General features: G+C 42.8%; 1 protein-coding gene across 1 annotated transcript in view; it reads right to left on the minus strand.

The window, feature by feature from the left end:
• TMEM108 (transmembrane protein 108) overlaps nt 1-11,609 on the minus strand; it is a 106,114-nt gene extending 94,505 nt beyond the window's left edge. Inside the window, exon 1 of the mRNA XM_056857519.1 lies at nt 11,522-11,609. Coding sequence (XP_056713497.1) covers nt 11,522-11,561 — 40 coding nt within the window. The 5' untranslated portion in view covers nt 11,562-11,609. The remainder of the gene's footprint in view (nt 1-11,521) is intronic.
• Nucleotides 11,610-20,827: the final 9,218 nt, after the last annotated feature.

The raw sequence follows: 20,827 nt of genomic DNA on the forward strand, positions 1-20,827 counted from the left end.
CCTGCTTAGCTTCTGAGATCTGACGAGATCAGGCTAGCCTGGGTTTCTACCATAAAGAAACCATATTGGCTATGGTGAGTATACGGAGACCATGAATAATAGAAAGTGGCCCTTTTCTCATTAATCTTAAAAGAGCTTTGCTTTGGCTCTTTATAAATGTGTCAGAATGTGCCTAAAAGTGAAGACGCCTTCTGTCAAGCTAACCATCAAAGGACGAGGAGACATTGTGCGCAAATACAGGGATTTGCCCATCTCCTGACAGAATGAGCCAATGCCGTCATGTAAGAATCTTTTAATCCTAAATTCACTCACAGAGTTTTTAAAACACATCCTGTGAATCTATAGCTCCAGCCTTGGTTTAACAGTTAGCATCTGTGCATGTATCATGTGGCCCAGATTGCAAAAGCGGTACTCGCGCTTTCAAAAAATGCATCTACGGTTTTTAGAGGATATATTTCTACCATCATTGGAATCAATTAGTCTCTTCACTGGTTTCAATGGAATGTGTATTTTGCCCTATATGTTGACAATCCAGGGGAGTGCATAAGCCAGATACATTCACCCATGAATCCCAGCTTTAGTTTGTTTTTCTGCGCAGAAGTGGCAGACAGGGATGCCAGCCTCCAGGTGGCACCTGGGGCTTTCCCAGAATTACAGCTCATCTCCAGATAACAGAGATCAGTTCCCCTGGAGTAAATGGATGCTGTGGAGGGTAAACTGTGGCATTGTGTCCCAATGGGGTCCCTGGCCTCCCCAGGCTCCATCCCCAAATCTCCAAAAGTTTCACAATCTGGATCTGGCAACCCTATCCCCCATCCCTCACTGGTAGCCAGGGGGAAACTGGCAACCCTAGTGGGTTCTTGCTCATGACTACATACAGAAAGACGTTGCAGACTTTCTATACAACAAATTCCCTAAGACACCAAAATTCTACATATTACCAAAGATACATAAAGCAACACGTCCCCCTGTCGGGAGACCAATTGTAGCGGGAATTACTCTGCGTTAGACCCTCTAGCTAAGTACCTGGAATCATTTCTACATTGCTTTTCTATAAGAACTGAATCCTATATTAAGGATACCCGTCATTTTATTTCCACAGTTACTTTACCTTTACTGTACCTTTAAATTGTATACTAGGTACTTTGGATGTCAATGCATTATACACAAACGTTCCAACAGAAAGGGTACGAGGTATTATTGAAGATCTACTGGACTCCCGTCCTATCTTACAACCTTCGACCCATTTCCTTCTTAGTCTTTTGGACATAATAATAGAAAGGAATTATTTTATTTTTCAGGAAGATTTTTATTTACAAGTTAATGGGGTTGTGATGGGCAGCGCATCGCGCCATCAGTTGCCAACATTTATATGGTGCATTTTGAACATTCCCACATTTTGAACAATAATCCATATAAAGATAAAATCATTGCATATCTTAGATATGTGGATGACATTTTTGTGGCTATGCATGATATGGATAGTTTCCTGGCTTTCAAAAATTGGCTTAACACTTCAAACATGGTTAGACAAATCCCTAGAATATATTACTATGGCACATTTAACAGAATATATGAAAGATAATACACGAGAACAGAACTATGAGAGATGGAGATCCTTTTATGAATTTATTAAAACACCAAACAAAAGATCTAATTAAACCAACTTACTAATAGGAAAAATAACAATAATAATTTGGAAGACGGTATTACAAAAAGGGGTAGATATTGCTAGAAAGTAACAAAATGATATGTAAATAATATTATTTTCCTTTCTCCCTGGTATGTCTATATATAAATGAAAATAACAATAATAATAATAATAAAAACAAAATCCACTTTGCGAGTAAGTTAATGTATTGCTATACTCCACAGGGGGTAGCACTAGGCATATCAATGTTGAACAATATTGCTGTAATGTTTTCTTTTTTTCCTTCCCTTCCCCTTTTTTTCCTTCTGTACCCTTATTTGTTATTGAGAATTAATAAAAATATTTAAAAAAATTGGCTTAACCAGCAAGATCCCAGTATTACACTCTCAGGAGTCATTCGGAAATTCCTTTTCTAGATGTTACTGTATTTAAACATAGAGATGGGACTTTTAAAGTTCGCCCATATAAAAAAAGCATGGATCGTAACACCCTGCTCCATTACAACTCCTTTCACCCTTTACACCTGAGAAATAACCTCCCATATAGTCAGCTGCTTAGGCTTAAAAGAAATGCAACCGAAACCTCTGATTTCAATAATTCAGCTCATCAACTTAAAAAAGACTTACAACAGAGAAATTATCCTAACAAGGTTATACTGTCAGCCATGCAAAGAACACAATCTATATCAAGGGCAGAATTATTAAGACAAGACTCTAAGACAGGGGTCCTCAAACTTTTTAAACAGGGGCCAGTTTACTGTCCCTCAAACACTGTTGGGGGCCGGACTATAGTTTGAAAAAAATATGAACAAATTCCTATTCACACTGATTCTAAGAATGTTCTTCTAAGCTCCTTGAAGGAAGGGTACCATTTAATCCCAAAAAAGTTCGTAAAATGATTAACGTAAGAAATGCCATGCTGGATCAGACTAAGGTCCATCAAGTCCACCAGTCCATTCACACAGTGGCCAACCAGGCCAACACAAACAACTGTATTGGCAGTCGTCTTATGTCTTGTTTGTGGAAGCCCACAAACAAGACAACTGCAGCAGCATTATCCTGCCTGTGTTCCACAGCACCTAATATAAAAGGCCTGCTCCTCTGATCCTGGGGAGAACAGATATGCATCATGACTCGCATCCGTTTTTACTAATAGCCATGAACAGCCCTCTCCTCTATGAACATGCCTGCTCCCCTCTTAAAGCCTTCCAAGTTGGCAGCCCTCACCACATCGTGGGGCAGGGAGTCCCACAGTTTAACTATGCGTGGTGTGAAAGTCTGCTTTATGCATCTTCATCCTCCACGGCAAGGGGAAGCGTCACCTTTCACATTTCTGCCTGTCGCGGCCAGCTAGGGAAAGAGGAGGCGGCGAGGGGAGAGGCTGCCCAGCCCCACTTCCTTCCACCTGAGCCAGGCTTGAGCGGGGGCGGGCGGGCGGCTTCCCGCCACTCCCTTACTTGGAAGTGCCAGGTGGCTTTCGCCTTGTCCTCCAGGTCGGCACGGTCCGGGTGCACCCACAGGGAGGCCTTGTGGTAGCCACGGCGGATCTCCTCAGCCGAAGCGCCGCGCGGCACGCCCAGCACCTGGTACAAGTCTCCAGCACCAAAAGCCTCGCGGCACTGCTCCAGCAGCCCTATCCCGCCAGCCACCGCCGCCAAGCGCCCTCCCATTCCCAGCCTTGGCGGCCCGCGGTTTTCCCGTCACCCATGCCCCCCCTGCTTTACGGCCACGCGCCTGAAAGTCACGATAGGCACAAAGGTGAGGGGCGGAAAGGGAGGCTCACCATAGAGAGGGGAAGGGCTAGAGTGACACGCAACTTCCTCCCAGCATTACCTTGCTGCTGCAATTTTTTAAAGGGGCCGGGTTCAGGACCCTGACAGGCCGTAGTTTGAGGACCCCTGCTCTAAGACATCCACCTCCCACTTGACCTGTGTGTTACAATACACATCTCTTTCCCCCATGATCAGAAACATTTTATGCAAACATTGGCACTTAGTGCAACAGATACCTGGTTGCACTAAACCTCCTCGCATTGCATACAGATGCACCAGGTCTATATTGTGGTACATTGGAATACCCAAATTAGACCAAGGTCTACCTTACCAAATGGAAATTTCAAATGTGGGACCTGTCAATTTTGTAAATATATGTTACCTGTCCGAGAAATTACTAATCCCATGTCTGGACAGAAATTTTTCATTAACAGCTTTAATAGTTTTAATTAAAAATCATTGATATATTCAATTAAATGTAGCTGTCAACTTTGGTACATTGGGAAAACTAGTAGACCAATAAAATATTGCATTGATGAGCATCTTTCAAGGATCAGGAATCGGGTCTTAGATGCACCTCTTACACAACACTTCCTGGAGAAAAATCACTCAGAGGATGAGTTATCATTCTTTATTATTTGGAGATATGTTAAACGTGACAACAATAAAAGTAGACATTGATACAATATTGAGGCGCCAGGAGACTAAGTATATTCATATTTTCAATACGTTATATCCACATGGCCATAATACTGCACTGGACATGGCTTGTTTCCTATAAAGACGCTTTACCTTTAAGAGTATTCACCAGATGCATGCAAGCAACATTCAAGCCTTGAGGGGAAATAGTTAAGAACTCAGTGAGGATTTCAGTCCTTAACCAACGCGAAAGCAGGTTACTTAACAGCTAGCGTGTAAGTAAGGTATATTTGTACCTTCATATTTTTCTTATATTATTAAGTTATACAATGTATCATTAATGTGCAACAATGACTTTAAATTGTTATAATTAACAGTTGAAAATATAAGACAAACTTTCTTATAAGCCAATGCCTTTGAACTTCGTATTTATTATTTTATGCTGTTGTATACATTTTTGTTAATATTTTTATCAACATAATATTATAGTGGTTCCTGAAGAAGGCCAAACAAAGGCCGAAACAGGGTGACAACCGGACCCCTGTAAACCGCACCCTAACACACAGGGGAAGATCTGAACCTCAAAGTTACGGACATTAAGAGCCACTTCAATACGCGGGAATTCAACGCATGTCATTTCATGTTGTGCTCTAGTGTTTAGTTTACCGTCAATGTTAACGGCTTATCATATTTGTAACTTTGTGATTTATTTTGGGGCAACAATGTATGCTCCCAAGTATATGATATGAATATAATATCATTCTCCTATCTTACATGTGCTATTGATGCATATTTTCTCTATTTAAAGGCTCCATACTGCTGATATTATTGAGAACATCCAGACGGCGTTATTGTTGATTTTTTCATCTCCAGCTTTATTCTCCTACCTCAGCTTTCCTTGTGCTACATTTTGAAGAACCACCTAAGCTAAGACTTTCACTTACCTTGAAAGAGACTTTCTATTTTGAACTTGCTTGTATATAGATTCACTGTTGTCTTCACAATCTTGTAGATGTTATATGTTATTCACAATATATGTTTGCATAGTTTTTTGTGTATCATTTGATTGAGCTAAGTACTATAGTTCCCACAACTATCCTGGTAGTACTTGTGCATATTTTTCTCAGTTCAATTTCCAGGTAGTAGCTGGAGATCTCTTGGTGAAGAGGGACCTGGCAACCCTAGCCCATGTACTTCCATAACAGGTAATTTCTACAGCAGCTCTTGTTCTTCTGCTTCTTCCGTTGTCATGCAACTGGAGAACAAGGTGAAGTTCTGCTTTTCTCATGCAGTGCTCTTGCACATAGATTTAAAACAACCCTTCCACGGTATGAACATGCATCAGGAAAGGAGACAACAATGTTCAACACAGTGGTATACTGCAAATGACCAGCTTTGAATTCACAATGCCAAAATATTGCACACATTGATTTCAGGAACGGAAAACTGTTGTGCATTGCACATGGCTGCTTGAAATGCAAAAATCTGGTAGCTTTAAAACCCTATGCTTTTGACAAAATGAGCCCTACACAATTCCATTGTAAGGGTAAAATTCTGCCCTGCGTGCATAAATCACACTAAATTCAGTGAGGCTTATGCAGGATTGCAGCCTTTCGTATCATTTTAAAAACCTTATTTGATACTGTCAAATAAATCTTAAAACCCAGCTGGATTTCTACTATGAAGCTACAGCAACAGCTTAATGAAAAATGTCAGTTCATGCTCAGTAAAATACCAATAGAGAAATAGTGACAGAAAGCAATTCTGAATGAAAAACTAAAGTGAACAGCAGCATTTCCTAACACCTTTTCCACAGGGGTTATTTGCCCCAGTTTCAATGCTTCTGGGAAGTGGGTTTTTTCCTGGTCCCCCACTGCATCACAATACATTTGTGCACCTTCAGAGGTTTCCCCCGTTATTTTTTCTGATTTCCCAAATCTCTTTTGGTTCAAAGATTTGGGAAAGATATAGGGTTGACAACTCCAAGTTAGGAATTCCTGGATATTTGGGGTTGGAGCCTAGAGTAGGTGGAATTTGGGGAGGGGTGGGAGCCCAGCAGGAATGTGCTGGCAGACACTCCACCTTCTAAAGCTGCTACTTTCTCCAGGGGGGACTGAACTGTGTAGTCAGGAGAGCAGTTGGAATTCTGGAAGAACTCCAGCTAGGGTTGTCAGGTCCTTCTTTGCCACCTGCAGGAGATTTTTGGGGCGGAGCCTGAGAAGAGCGGGGTTTGGGGAGAGGAGGGACTTCAATGCCATGGAGTCCAATTGCCAAAGCGGCCATTTACTCCAGGGGAACTGATCTGTGTCGGCTGGAGATCAGTTGTAATAGCAGGAGATCTCCAGCTAGTACCTGGAGGTTGGCAACCCTAGGCAGAAGAAAGACAGGATTGGCCCTTGAAGGAGAGGTTCTGGGGAAGAACCAAGTGGGCGCCAGGAAATGTACCAGCTGCTGTATAAGGCAGCACAGAGAGATATTGCCTAGATTGGGTTCCAGTTCTTGACTATGCCACTGTGTGAAAGTTACACGTAATTTTGAGTGATGTCTGCCCGTTTTTCTCTTGTAACATGTCCCAGAACATACCAGGAACAGCGGGTACTGTGTGCATCTGTTGATTTGGCCTCCTTTAAAAAAACTTCTCATTCCTTAAAGTCCTAATAAAAATTACAGAATGGGACAGTTCATGAAATCATGAAGGGGTTGAAGGGTCCAACCCCTTCTTCCTTCCCCATGCGGCCCCAATCTGAACTCTAGGCACATGAGCCTGTCATTTTATCTTTTAAAAATGATTGGAGAACTGTGATATCTTTTACATCTAATTTGACCCTCTGTTGCACGTAGCTTTTCTTTGACTTTTTCCCTTTCCACTGGACTTTCTGTTATCAATTGTTCCCTACTGATTTCCCCCCAACAGAGAAACGATCTAGGCACCTGTGGGAAAAGGAAACAGCTTGGGGCAGCGACATCTGGCAGAAAAAAATTGCCAGAGAAGAAAGCATTACAGAAGTATTGCAAAAAACTTGCCATATATGAGTCTTCCACTACAGACTAAGCCTCCATTTTGGAGAAAGTAAAAATAAAATTCATCAGGGGAAACTGTATTGTGTGTAGTGTGGCCCTCAGACAGCCCATGTTATTCTGCCACTCAGTCTACCTAAAGAAACTGGAAATCCACAGGATATGACTGCAACACAGAAAGCATAATTTCCCAAATACTTTGGTCAGTAATTTTTTAAAATTATACATTCAACTTCAACAACTGATGGAGAAAAATAATACACTGTGGCCATTTATGCAGGGCTGTTTCCCTCACGCATTTCTGCACCTTTTGCTTGTGTTTTCCAGATGCTGTTTTAGCCAGAATCTGGAAAACATGTGCAACACGCATGGAAACGCGTGGGGAGCGCAAGGCAACCTCTGACGGTCGGGAAAGAAATGCATAATCAAAAGGAAGCTCTGAAGCAGTCGGCGGGGGTGACCATGGGGAAACAGCCCTGCATAAACGGCCATAGATATTGAATTGTGGTGGTTCATGCTGCAGGACTTAAATCACCACATTAAGTGTTTTTTTTTTTAGTATTTTCCTTGAAGAGCCAACTACATATTTGTCCTAATGGAAGTTGCTAATGTTCTCCATAACGCTTGCCCAGTAGCAAATTGTGGACCCATTTTCACTTTAATTGGAGTTCATCAACAGAACCCATCTAGAACAGGGATGTCAAACATAAGGCCCGCGGGCCAGATCCAGCCCCTTGAAAGCTCTTATCCGGCCCGTGAGCCAGCCGAGGCAGCCACCCCCTCCACCCTTGATCTGGGTTGGTGAGGCATGGCCCGGCCCGGCCAAGTGACATTTATGTCATACCTGGCCCTTGTAACAATTGAATTCGACACCCCTGAGCTAGAGCCTTCAAGTAATTTATCAAGAATCTGTTGTGAAATGTTGTGTGTGTTTCAAACCAAGAAGTCTTAATTTTGTTAAGCCTACACATTTCTATTGGAGCAACTTGACAATCGAGTATGTACACAGCTGATATCCTTTGCAAGGTTATTGGAAAGAAAACTAATTGAAACCAACAGGATGCATTATGTTTAAATGGTTAATTAAAGTTAAACTACCAACTGATAAACAATAAAAGTCTGTTCCAGTTTGAGTTCAGCTGCTGCACCCTCATTTGGAGGCTTCACACAAAGTTATATAGAGACACATTTCCTGTCTCCTTTTTGCATTTGTTTACTTATTTAAAGTAAAGAGACCCAAAAAACATTTCTTACTAACCTCAGCCTGTATCTTGTTTTTTTCCAGAAGATTGTTCCATTTTGTGTTGCACAGACTATACAGCAACACTTCTTTTTGTTGAATAAGGGTCACAGAACAAAATTATGGTCGCTTCTTTATGGTTTAAGTTCATAAAGAGAAACCTTCTAACCCTATTCATGTTGAAGATGCACTTACGCTTCAGGAATGGTAAGTGGAGTGTGTGAAATGCAATTGGGGGGAAAAACCCCATTAAAGTAAAATTCTACCTAGGAGGCACAAACTAAGAAACTGGGTTATTGTGAACTGAGACATACATCTTTCCCTAGCCATAAGGGATGGGTGAAAAGAACGCTTTAACAATAGCTCCACATAAATACAGTATACTAAACATTTGTCACTGCTAGCTCTTGTGGCAGAATGATAAGAATGCATAAAACAGGATACAGGGAATCGGCACCATTGTACAGCTTGACCATGCAATGAATCTATTCGTTCAGCTTACATTGAAAGGGACACTTCAAAGATCCATACCTTTCATAATACAATGTGCCAATAACACACCCACTGCTTGGTTATATGGCATCAGAACATTTTTTTTCTCATTCCGAACACCTCTGAAAAGATTACCTTCTTTCTTTTCTCTAAAAGCATGTAACATAGAAGCCAAAAGCAAACCATGTAATGAGGAACATTAATGCAAAAGATTACAGTTCCCTTCATATTTTGCTTCTAATCGGCTCTAGAAATTTAGAAGCTTGTTCTCCAAAGACTCCCAAACAAGAAGAACCAATTTAAAGAAAATGGAAATGAAGAGCAATCCTAAATATTTGAGTCAGTGCACTTACCTAGAGACAAATAAGTAGCTGATACATAAAGTTCTCTTATATTGAGTCAGACACCTGGTATATCAAGGTCAATCCTGAGGGGCAAAGGTGGTTCAGGAATGAAATTAAAGTGTTAAGCCTCCCCAGTGACCCAAAGAAAACACTCTACTCGAGTATTTTTCAATGTGGACTCATACACTGTCACGCTGCTTTGTAAAATGAAGACCAGGCATCAAATTTTTATACAGGACTCATTAATGCATACATTTAATTAAACATTTACTTAGTATACATCTCATTTCCTTATCAACTGCAATCAAACTGAGTTGGCAAACCAAACCAAAGTATTTGTTTCACCCCTCTGTAGGGTTGCCAGCTCCAGGTTGGGAAATACCTGGAGATTTTGGCAGCGGAGCCTGAGAAGAGCAGGGGCTGGGGAGGGACTTCAATGCCATAGATCCAATTGCCAAAGCAGCCATATTATCCAGGTGAACAGATCTCTTATCGGCTTGAGATCAACTGTAATAGCAGGAGATCTCCAGCTAGTACCTGGAGGCTGGGAAAAAAGGGGGAAGGCTCCGTGCTGTATAGCAGGTGAAGCAAACCAGAAATAGCACACAAGAACAATATGATATAAATATATTAAAGTGACAAGTGAAAAGGTGAAATAAGCAAAAATACAAACAGAACAAAATGCACAAATATATACAACAAAAAATTCCCAGCCTCGACAATTCAAACAATCACCAGAAACTGATATGATATAACAAGTTCAAAGGTAAGCATTTAGATCACAGATCTTGAAAATGCTTGTTCTATATAATCTTGTATTTCTCTTTTGCAGGAAAAAGTAGACAGAAGGCTATGGATTAATTCTTGATGTTTGTTCCCAAGCCTTCTATCTACTTCTTCCTGCAAAAGAGAAATGCAAGATTATATAGAACAAGCATTTTCAAGATCTGTGATCTGAATACTTACCTTTGAACTTGTTATATCAGATCAGTTTCTGACGATTGTTTGAAGTGTCTAGGCTGGGACTTTTTTGTTGTATATATTTGTGCATTTTGTTCTGTTTGTATTTCTACTTATTTCACCTTTTCACTTGTCACTTTAATATATTTATATCATATTGTTCTTGCGTGCTTTTTCTGGTTTGCAGTACCTGGAGGCTGGCAACTCTACCCCTCTGCCACAGTATGTTTACCACTGAGTCTCTATTTAGTCTGGTTGCAGAATATTTTTTACTTAACCATGAAGTATGGCTTACCACTGTTTTTCCATAAATTGTGTCACAACATTATAAGAAATAATTATTTGAGCGATGTCACGTTGCTACACTCGAGCAATTTAAAACATAAAGATGGATGCCAAATTAGTTTGGCAGCGGAGCAAAAAAACAAAAACAAATCAAAAACTCTGGAAACCCCATCCATCCATATATTTGATGTTTCCTCGTATTTCAGCATTGCTTATCACAAATGTGAATGGTACCACCTTGTCACCACTGAGAATTTTTTTTAAAATGTCCCTCAAAAATGCTTGCCTTCTATTCAACTTTCCCCTCTCTCCATTAGTTCCCCTAAAAAGCTTTCACTTATCTCTCTGCCCTTGCGTTTTGGTTAGCGATTAAGCCGTTGAATTGCTTACTTTTAGTGTGCATTATTTAGAACACACATGTACACTCATTAAAATAAAATATATAATGAAAATATATATCTTGTAAAGGTAAAGGTCCTCTGTGCAAGCACCGGGTCATTCCTGACCCATGGGGTGACGTCACATCCCGACGTTTACTAGGCAGACTTTGTTGACGGGGTGGTTTGCCAGTGCCTTCCCCATTCATCTTTCCTTTACCCCCAGCAAGCTGGGTACTCATTTGACCGACCTCGGAAGGATGGAAGGCTGAGTCAACCTTGAGCCGGCTACCTGAAACCAACTTCCATCGGAATGGAACTCAGGTCATGAGCACAGCTTGGACTGCAGTACTGCAGTTTACCACTCTGCGCCACGGGGCTCCTATATATCTTGTACTTAGTCCATAAAAACAACAGTCTTCTGGTGTTGTTTTGAGAGTTATGGCTCTTACAGTCTCAGTAAACAAACTACTCAAATTTGCTTGATGACAACACAAGAACTTTTTTTTTTAAGCTACTTATGGTGACAACAATACTGAAATCAATGCAAGTACCAATAATGAAAATCCAATATTTTTGTGCAAGTTTAGTCTTTGGGGAACGCAGGGCAGACAAGGGAACAACACAGAAGTGTAGACAGTTTTTCATGAAGACACGAAATTTTGTGGCGAGGGAGGGTTAAAACGGAATCTATCAGAACTGTTTTACATCTTTTTTTTTTACCAGGATTGATGGTCTACTTACTAAGCAGTTGGCAATAGAGGACCTGTAAACTTCTCTTCATGGTATCATCTGGTCCTTGGTGTCCTGCAGTTTATTCATGATTCTGTCTAGGAGATTAAGAAGAAAAAAAGGATGTATACATAAGTGTCAAAAAGATTATCTATGCTGATTTAGTAGTCTTTCTGGCCACATAAACAGAAGATTCAACTTAGAAATATAATCAGGCTGAGAGATTCCCAACTAGTAGGATCCTTGGATAGGGTAGCCGGGATCCCTGCAACGAGTTCTGGGATAAACAGGGTCTAAGAAACAAAAGGATTTGTGACTTCAGGCAAGAGAGGATGGTAGAGACAGGCAAGTGTCCAGATGTAACTCTATTGCTGGAACTCTCTTATCTTAATTACATAAGGACATTCTGTATGCCACTCTGAGCTCCTTGGAGGAAAGGTGACATTCAAATGTAATAGAAGAAGAAGAGTTGGTTTTTATATGCCGACTTTCTCTACCACTTAAGGGAGAATCAAACCGGCTTACAATCACCTTCCCTTTCCCTCCCCACATTAGACATCCTGTGAGGTAGGTGGGGCTGAGAGAGCGTGACTAGCCCAAGGTCACCCAGCTGGCTTCATGTGTAGGAGTAGGGAAACAAATCCAGTTCACCAGATTAGCCTCCGCCGCTCATGTGGAGGAGTGGGGAATCAAACCCGGTTCTCCAGCTCAGAGCCCACCGCTCCAAACCACCACTCTTAACCACTATACCACGCTAGCTCTCATAGTTAGGTAAGACAATACAACTGTGTGGTGGATCAGGCACCGACATATTGCTGGTGTGGTTAGGTACAGGTAGGCTCCATACATTTGAAATCCTACAATAATTTAAGATTTAACTATGTGTATGGAGATTACTGTGTCCAGCTCTTCCTCTCCTGGGCAGGGTCCAGGGCCCCTGCAACCTCCAGGTCTGCCTTTCTCTCAGCTGTGCTTCAGGAAGAATCTCAGATTACAGAAACGAGGGGGGTTGGCACCACCCCTGGACCTCCTCTCTGGCCAGCAGCCTTTCTCTGACTGACATGGGCCCTCCTTCCCTGGCCTTCTTTGGGTTGGCCTAATAAAAGCATGAACGTGGGTAGACTGACCCTTCACTCTCCAATGCTAAGGAAGCCATCGATGGGTTGGGAAATTCCTGGAGATTTGGGAATGGAGCCTGCAGAGGGTAGGACTTGGGGAAGGGGAGGGATCTCAGTAGGGTGTAGGCCATAGAGTCCACCCTCCAAACCAGCCATTTCCTCCAGGGGAACTGATCTATGTCGTCTGGAGATCAGTTGTAATTCTGGGAGATTTCCAGGCCCCACCTGGAGGTTGGCAACCCTAACCAATGCTAGGTACGCCGGCCTCCAGGTGGGACCTGGGGATCTCCCAGGATTACAGCTCATCTCCAGACTACAGAGATCAGTTCCCCTGGAGAAAATGGATGTTCTGGAGGATGGACTCTGTGGCATTGTACTCTCTGAGATCCCTGTCCTCCCCAGGCTCCATCCCCAAATCTCCAGGATTTTCCCAACCTGGATCTGGCACCCCTACCCTCCATCCCCTGTCGGTGGCCAGGGGTGACCTGGCAACCCCACGCAATGCCCATGGTGATTGAAGGGAATCTGAGCCACTGGCCTCCCTGGCTGGGTCTTTCCTTTTTCTGGCCTAGCGCCGATTTGGGGAGTGCCTTGGAGCCGGTGACTTACTCGTAGGTGAGTCTGAGCCCTGCCTCCAGACCCACCCTCCCCTGAGGTTTCAAAAGGCTGCTCTGCTTGCCTGCCCAGGCTCTAGGAGGCTCCATCTGCTGCTGGCCTCCTCCTCTTCCTCTGGCCTGTTCCCAGGTTAGGGTTGCCAACCTCCAGGTGCTAGCTGGAGATCTCCTGCTATTACAACCAATCTCCAGCCGATAGAGATCAGTTCACCTGGAGAAAAATGGCCGCTTTGGCAATTGGACCCTATGGCATTGAAGTCCCTCCCCTCCCCAAACCCCGCCCTCCTCAGGCTCCACCCCAAAAAACTTCCTGACGGTGGTGAAGAGGAACCTGGCAACCCTATCCCAGGTGCAGCCTGTCGCCTAAGCCCTTCCTCCCATCTGAGGCCTCAGCTGGGCCTGCTAGACTCTGAGGCTGCTGCTGGTGAGTTTCCGGGTGGAGCCTCGCCCTTGCTCCTTTCCCCACAGTTTCTTGTTGGACTGCCTGCCTCAGCAGTCCTGGGGCAAGGATGTCCCCTGCTGTGATCTCCTCAGGAGCAGGTGAGTGCCGGAGTGGGGCTGCCACTGGGGACATACAGATAGGGTTGCCAGGTCCGGGTTGGGAAATCCCTGGAAATTCGGGGGGCGGGGCCTGAGGAGGGCAGGGTTTGGAGAGGGGAGGGACTTCAATGGCACAGAGTCCAATGGCCAAAGTGGCCATTTTATCCAGGGGAACTGATCTCTGTTGGCTGAAGATCAGTTGTAATAGCGGGAGATCTCCAGCCATCACCTGGAGGTTGAGGAAATTAGTACAGGAGCGAAAACAACATATAGGTGTAAAGATAATTTATATGCTACTGTGTCTAATATAATAAGCACTCATAAATACACGGAATGAACCAAACATACAATTATATCATGCACAAACATACAGAACCATCTCAAGGATGGTGGTAACCAGAATCAGTTCAATTCAAAAGTGCAAATGTTTCTCAAAGTTTGTACATCAATCTTCTGAATTCATCTCATGCAGGTAAGTGGGCAATTGTAATCAATATTAAATATTCAAGAAGGAATGCTTCATGGAGGATACGGCCGTTTCAAATTCTTCATCAGTCCTTCCTATTATAATATACAGTAATAATTTTAAGAATGCAACTTTTTAATATTTACAATATTACTTTACAAAAATAATTTATATAATAAATACATACAAAAATACTTACAAGCATGTTCCTCTTATATTGCACATCTTTAGTAATAAATTTCAAAGTGCTGTATAAAGGTCAGTTCCCACGAAGGGTAACATTCACAAATGTAACCATTTGCACTTTTGAATTGAACTGATTCTGGTTACCACCATCCTTGAGATGGTTCTGCATGTTTGTGCATGATATAATTGTATGTTTGGTTCATTCTGTGTATTTATGAGTGCGAATTATATTAGACACAGTAGCATATAAATTATCTTTGCACCTATATGTTGTTTTCGCTCCTGTACTAATTTCCTCATCCCCCGATACTGGTACAGTGGTGTCTATTTTCTCCCCATCACCTGGAGGTTGGCAACCCTGAATACAGATAATGAAGAAAATGGCATTACATCAATAGAAAACAACGACAAGGTATTACATGCAGTAAACTGATAGTATGTCCTGTATGCGGTGGTAATAGTCTGTAGTCCCATTCCCTTTATAATGAACCATTCTGTTATAATATAGCCCTATCATTTATATGGAAAAGCCCTCCTGAACAACTCTCTTTCACGTGGGCCAGGTTTCAAAAAGCCATTAGACAAGAGAAATTGAGACATTTTGCCCTGAATAGCTGCTCACCGAACACCACAGTGCTGTTTCTGAAACCAAGGGAAGTTTCACAGTTTGTGATATTGCATAGGGCTCAGCTATACAACGAAACAAAGTAAAAAAAACTCCAAGGTGCTGTGCACGCTAGGCTTGCCAACTCCTAGCAATTGTATGGCAATTTTGTAGTTTCAGCATAGGTTTTTGTTGTTTTCGATCACTCCCAGGTGCTGGCTGGAGCTCTCCTGCTATTACAACTGATCTCCAGCCCATACAGATCAGTTCACCTGGAGAAAATGGCTGCTTTGGCAATTGGACTCTATGGTATTGAAGTCTTTCCCCTCCCCAAACCTCCGGCCTCCTCAGGCTCTGCCCCCAAAACCTCCTGCCAGTGGTGAAGTGGGACCTGGCAACCCTAGCACATGTGGACCATAAGCCCATCTTTGGAGCCAGGCCATGGTGTTGTTCCATTGCAACCAGATCTGGAACAGATCCTCAGCACCTCCACCACCACCTATCAGGAAACTGTATTATACAATAATGTAATTTATAACTTCTGACCAAAAAGCAACCCCTTAAAAACCCTTAAGGCATTTGATATTCTTGTAATTCCAAGGAGGAGCTTTCCTCTATCTTGCAACAAGTAAAGAGTTTACAACAAGCTATTTTCAGGCCCTCCGCTATAATTCCTTCTGGGCTGATGATCTTGACGGCATCTGCAACAGGAGCTAAGCCAATAAGCACCCCTCCGCCACTGATTAAATGCCAGGGAGTTTATGAAAGCAGAAGGGCCGTGTTTGATTTGTAGATGGAAGTCTCCCAGGATTGTCACTTTTATTAGCTCCATTTGCCGGCGGAAGAGTGGAAACACCCGCTTATGCTATCACTGGCAGCTATTTATATACACGCCAGCAATGAATGCTCCAATATCGGAGTGTTCTTCTCCCCGCACCTTATTTCATTTTTGAAGCAGTTTGTGAATATAAGAAAAGCCCTTCAGCATTTCCTACAGGGAAGACGCAATTTCCTTTTAAAATTAAATAACATTATTTATGTTTGGTCGTCAATCTTGCATATGAAAACACATTCCAGGAAGACGAAGAGCGCGACAGGTCGCTGTTGCAATATTCAGCTGATCAATAATAAGGGTGATAACATCCTTGTACTGATGGCAGATCAGAACTTTCCTATCTTCCCTTCTTACTACAGCTAGGGTTGCCAACCTCCAGGTACTAACTGGAGACCTGCTATTACAACTGATCTCCAGCTGATAGAGATCACTTCACCTGGAGAAAATGGCCGCTTTGGCAATTGGACTCTATAGCATTGAAGTCCCTCCCCTCCTCAAACCCCTCCCTCCTCAGGCTCCGCCCCAAAAACCTCCCGCCAGTGGCGACCTAGCAACCCTAACTGCGGCCCATTTATCTCCATGAAATGCAGATCTTGGGATAGGGGACCCTGAGGAACGACATGAGGGGGGATTGCAGTGGGAAGGGGGGGACTAGTGGAAGCTGCCAATTTAGTCTGGATGCAGCCCTAAGTGGGTACAAACTTATTCATGGAAGACTGGAACTGTATTCGCTGGCTCTGCTACTGCCCTCCATATTTTGATTGCAATTTCTGTGCAGGGACCTCTGTGCATACATCCCAACATTTCGCAGATTGTGAATGCATCATCTATGCACACCTGGAGTTTACACAGGTGGGCCCCAGTTAGGCCTACCTTTGCGCCGCCTGGTAGGGGTCTTACCAGGCACAAAATGAGGCCTAGGCCTCGATACTGTCAGTGTGATGACGTCACTTCCAGAAGTGACATCATCACATCACCAACAACAAGGGAGATGCTATGGTATTTGGGCAAAAACTCTATCTTACCACAGCGTTTCTGCACAAATACCAGAGCATCTCCCTCGTTGTCGGCGATGGGATGACGTCACTCCCGGAAGTGACGTCATCATTGCACCAAGTGGGAGGCTGAGATCTGGGAGACTGAGATTCAAATCTGAATTCTGCCATGACAGCTTGCTGGGTAACTGTGGCCCGGTCATACTCTCTCAGTCTAATCTGCCTTACAGGATTGTTGGGAATATAGTCTAAAAGCCTGAGACACAAAGCTGCTGTCTGGTACTGGGGAGAAAAGTAGAAGGAGAGAAAAGCAAAAGGGAGTAGATGTTTGTTGCGCTCCCAAAAGCTTGGCTTTAGGCGGGACTGTGGGTCAGTGGTAGAGCACATGCTTTACAATAGGGTTGTCAACCTCCAGGTACTATCTGGAGATCTCCTGCTATTACAACTGATCTCCAGCCAATAGAGATCAGTTCCCCTGGAGAAAATGGCCACTTTGGCAATTGGACTCGATGGCCAAGTTCCTCCCCTCCCCAAAACCCACCCTCCTCAGGCTTTGCCCCCAAAACCTCCCACCGGTGGCGAAGAGGGATCTGGCAACCCTACTTTACAAGTACACGGTCCCAAATCCAATCCCTGGCATTGCCAGTTAAAGGGGTTTTCAGGCTGCACACATTGGGGGAACCTTTCTCTAAGAGCCTGCAGAGCAGCTATCTGTCAGAATACCCAGTGTTGAGCGAGATGGTTTGATTCACCATAAGCTGCATTAAGTCCTCTTTTGGGGAAAAGGCACAGTAAAAACATTTGAAATGAATAAATAACAGATGTTTGCTTGGGGAAGCTCTGCTTTCTCAAGGCACCTCTATCTGCCCAGCTGCTTGGTTGAAGACCAGCATAGCACAGCTTGTTGCTAATCTACATTTTCACTTGGTTTTTGCTTCTCTATGATCAGTTCTCCATGACATACCAATAACCTCAGGTAACATCCAGTAACAAGCCCAAGGAGGATTATGCCTATAGTTAACAAACTGTGGGTATTTACGTGTATTTGTTGTTTCCAGTAGTCCACTGCCTCTCACTTTTAAAGGTCTATTGGCCATTGGATTATCACCTGGATTGTAAAAGATATGTTGCTATGTCAATTTTTATTTATCGATTTCTGTGAGGTAAAAGCAGGCTTGTGCAAGACTAAAAATCAAATGACATTTTGTTTGGAAATGTCCGTCTTTCTTGTGATGATGGCTTAAAAGCAAAGACCATTAAATGGTCATAAACCTCACACACAAGTCTACACAATAAATTCCATAAGGTCTTTTAGGTCAACTCCTGCCTTCCCCTTTATAGCTTATAAATTTTAAGTGAAGTCACTGGGTTGAGCCAGGGCATACTTCTTTTTGTGTGAAACTATTAGAGGTGGAGGTGTCAGTTCCAATTTTTAAAGGAAAGAAAGGAGGCAGGAAGGAAGGAAAAATGCAAGAATGAAAGTGAGCAATGATTTTAAAAATGTATGAAAGCAACATAAAAGATTATTTTTCTAAAAAATACACACGTGCGCACGCACAGACATACACACACACAAACCTTGTACTATTTAGAAACAGAAATGGTGTTGATTTCCCAAAGAGAAGGATGGATCCCCTGCAATTTTCTCATACTGATTTGTCATTTTATCATGCAAATAACGCTGTGTTCTTGAAAAAAGGAAACAAGAATTGGGGATGATGGGAAGTATGGAATGATTTTAATCAGATGGAATGCTTTGCCAAAAAGACCAGGTGCAGTAGTTTTGGAAACAAAAAAGTTACTTGGCCCTTTGGGGTAGGATCACTCACAAAAACCTTTCCAGTACAGCAGCAACAGCTCCAACAAGAAGCCAACAGTTCTGGAGCAGTAAAAGAAACCGCTGCAAAACCAGGGAATCCCTTCACTAACAGCATCTCCTCGCTCTTGACAGCCCAAGGTAAAAAAATCTCGCAAGGCCAAGTGAACAAGATTAAAGATTAAATCTCTGTAAAATACAATAACAGTTTCCATAAAATACCGAAACATTCTAATTCAACTGAGCCAACTGAAGAGCATAAGAATTATAAATTCAACTACTTTTGACTTTTCAAATCAAACACTTATTTGAAGCAAGGGTTTAAAATGTGGGCAGTTTATTGCATTTTAATGTTAGCTTTGCCTTGTGAAACTATGTTCATTTAGTCTCTTGATGTGTGTCAACAATGGCCAGCTTGCTTAACCTGGGGGACGCCCTCTTCAACCAAGGAGCTCAAGGGCTGAAATATTCACTCCTCTAGCCTAAAGGGGGAAGAGAAGTGGATACTTCCTGATGAGCAAGTGTTCTCTCAGAGGACAGCAACACTGCACAAAATCAGGAGGGGTACATCTTTCTAACATATATACATAAGTAATCTCTGGTTTCTGTAATGGGCTTTAGGAAAAGTTACCTTATATGCCCTTTCCAAACTGAGCTGCTGTATCTACAATTTATTATGATGCATGTGAGGATGAATAGATGTTTATAACCCCCATGCACAGCCAGCATATTGTCTGCCGCAATGAGTGATTTTCATCCTCACACTATACTTCAGCTTAATTAAAGAGAACAATGAAGACACAGTGATGAATAGAAAACAACAACGGCAAAAAAGTGCAATGGAGCTAATAGCTCCCCAGACATGAGGATATTCATTAAGTCTAAAAGCCAAAAATATCAACAGTGTCCTCGACTGGAGAAAAGAAGAACCCAATGCCTATTTTAGTAGAATATAGTCTCCCTCTAAAACCTTGGATTATACCATTCCTTTTATCAGACCTTCAGCCCATTCCTGAAAATGCGGCGTGCGGAGTCCACCGAATCACGCATTCTGGGGGGAAAAAAAGCCGTTTCGTGGCTTTTTTTTGGTTTGTTTTACCAGGGCCTTTCGCCCCATAGGGAACAGCGAGGCTGCGTTCTCGGCGCCGGCGGCAAGGGCTGAAACGGGATAGGAAGCCACCTACCTGGCCGCTCCTCCCCCCGGAATGCCCCTGGAACGCCACGGAGAGGCCGCGCCAGCAGAGGGGGGAGGCGCGGTCCTGCGGCGCTCTGCCGCCGGAGGGACTGGCCTCGCCGTCAGCATAAGTGCGTTTAAACAGGCAATTACACGCGCTTACGCTGGCGGTGAGGTTACGCCACCTCCTGAAGACTTTCGGCCCAATTTTCAAAAATGGGCTGCTAGATTCAGATACTGAGAAAGTACATCAGATAGCGAAATACCTAGCACATGTGATGGCCCTAAAGCAATCAAATAGCTCTGATAATGGAAGTTTACCCTGTATCACAAATGGATAAAATCTTTATTGTGTTTATTCTAAAATTTTAGAATTGTTTATTTCTGTTTCTCTGTTTCTTTATATTATGAACGCTTAAAATTTTGTCAATGAGCAATAAAGCTTAATTGTAAATCTGAAAGCCAAAAATATCAACAGTGTCCTCGACTGGAGAAAAGAAGTTCCTTCCATATAGAGAGATGGGTTATATGTCTGTGCTAGGTGCCCTCTCCCTGGTATCTAGTTTTCTATGCGGAATATACTTTTATTTTTTTAGAATGGGTGAGGATTCAGTGCAGCTGGCCCCCACCGGTAGTCAGTACGGTGCAGACAAAAAAATTACTACCTCAGTCAGAACTCTGGCAACAAGAAATCAGCAGAATTATGAAACACAAAACTTAGCTGGGGGGAAATGGTGCAAAAAAGAGCGTTTCTCAAGTAGGTGTTAACGGTTACAGCCCATTGAACGTTAAACCAGTGAATCAAAAGTTCATCATGGTACGCTGACGGAAAAATAGTTTTTACTTGAGTGAGTCACAACGGGAAGTAAAGCCATTGGTGCAGGAAGGTACTGCTGGTGAGTTTTGCAGAGTTATATTAAAAAGTTCTATTAAAAAGTAGATTCCTTTGAAATATGGTGTTGGAGGAGAG

Source organism: Euleptes europaea, chromosome 11, assembly GCF_029931775.1.
Source record: "Euleptes europaea isolate rEulEur1 chromosome 11, rEulEur1.hap1, whole genome shotgun sequence".
Classification (NCBI taxonomy): domain Eukaryota; kingdom Metazoa; phylum Chordata; class Lepidosauria; order Squamata; family Sphaerodactylidae; genus Euleptes; species Euleptes europaea.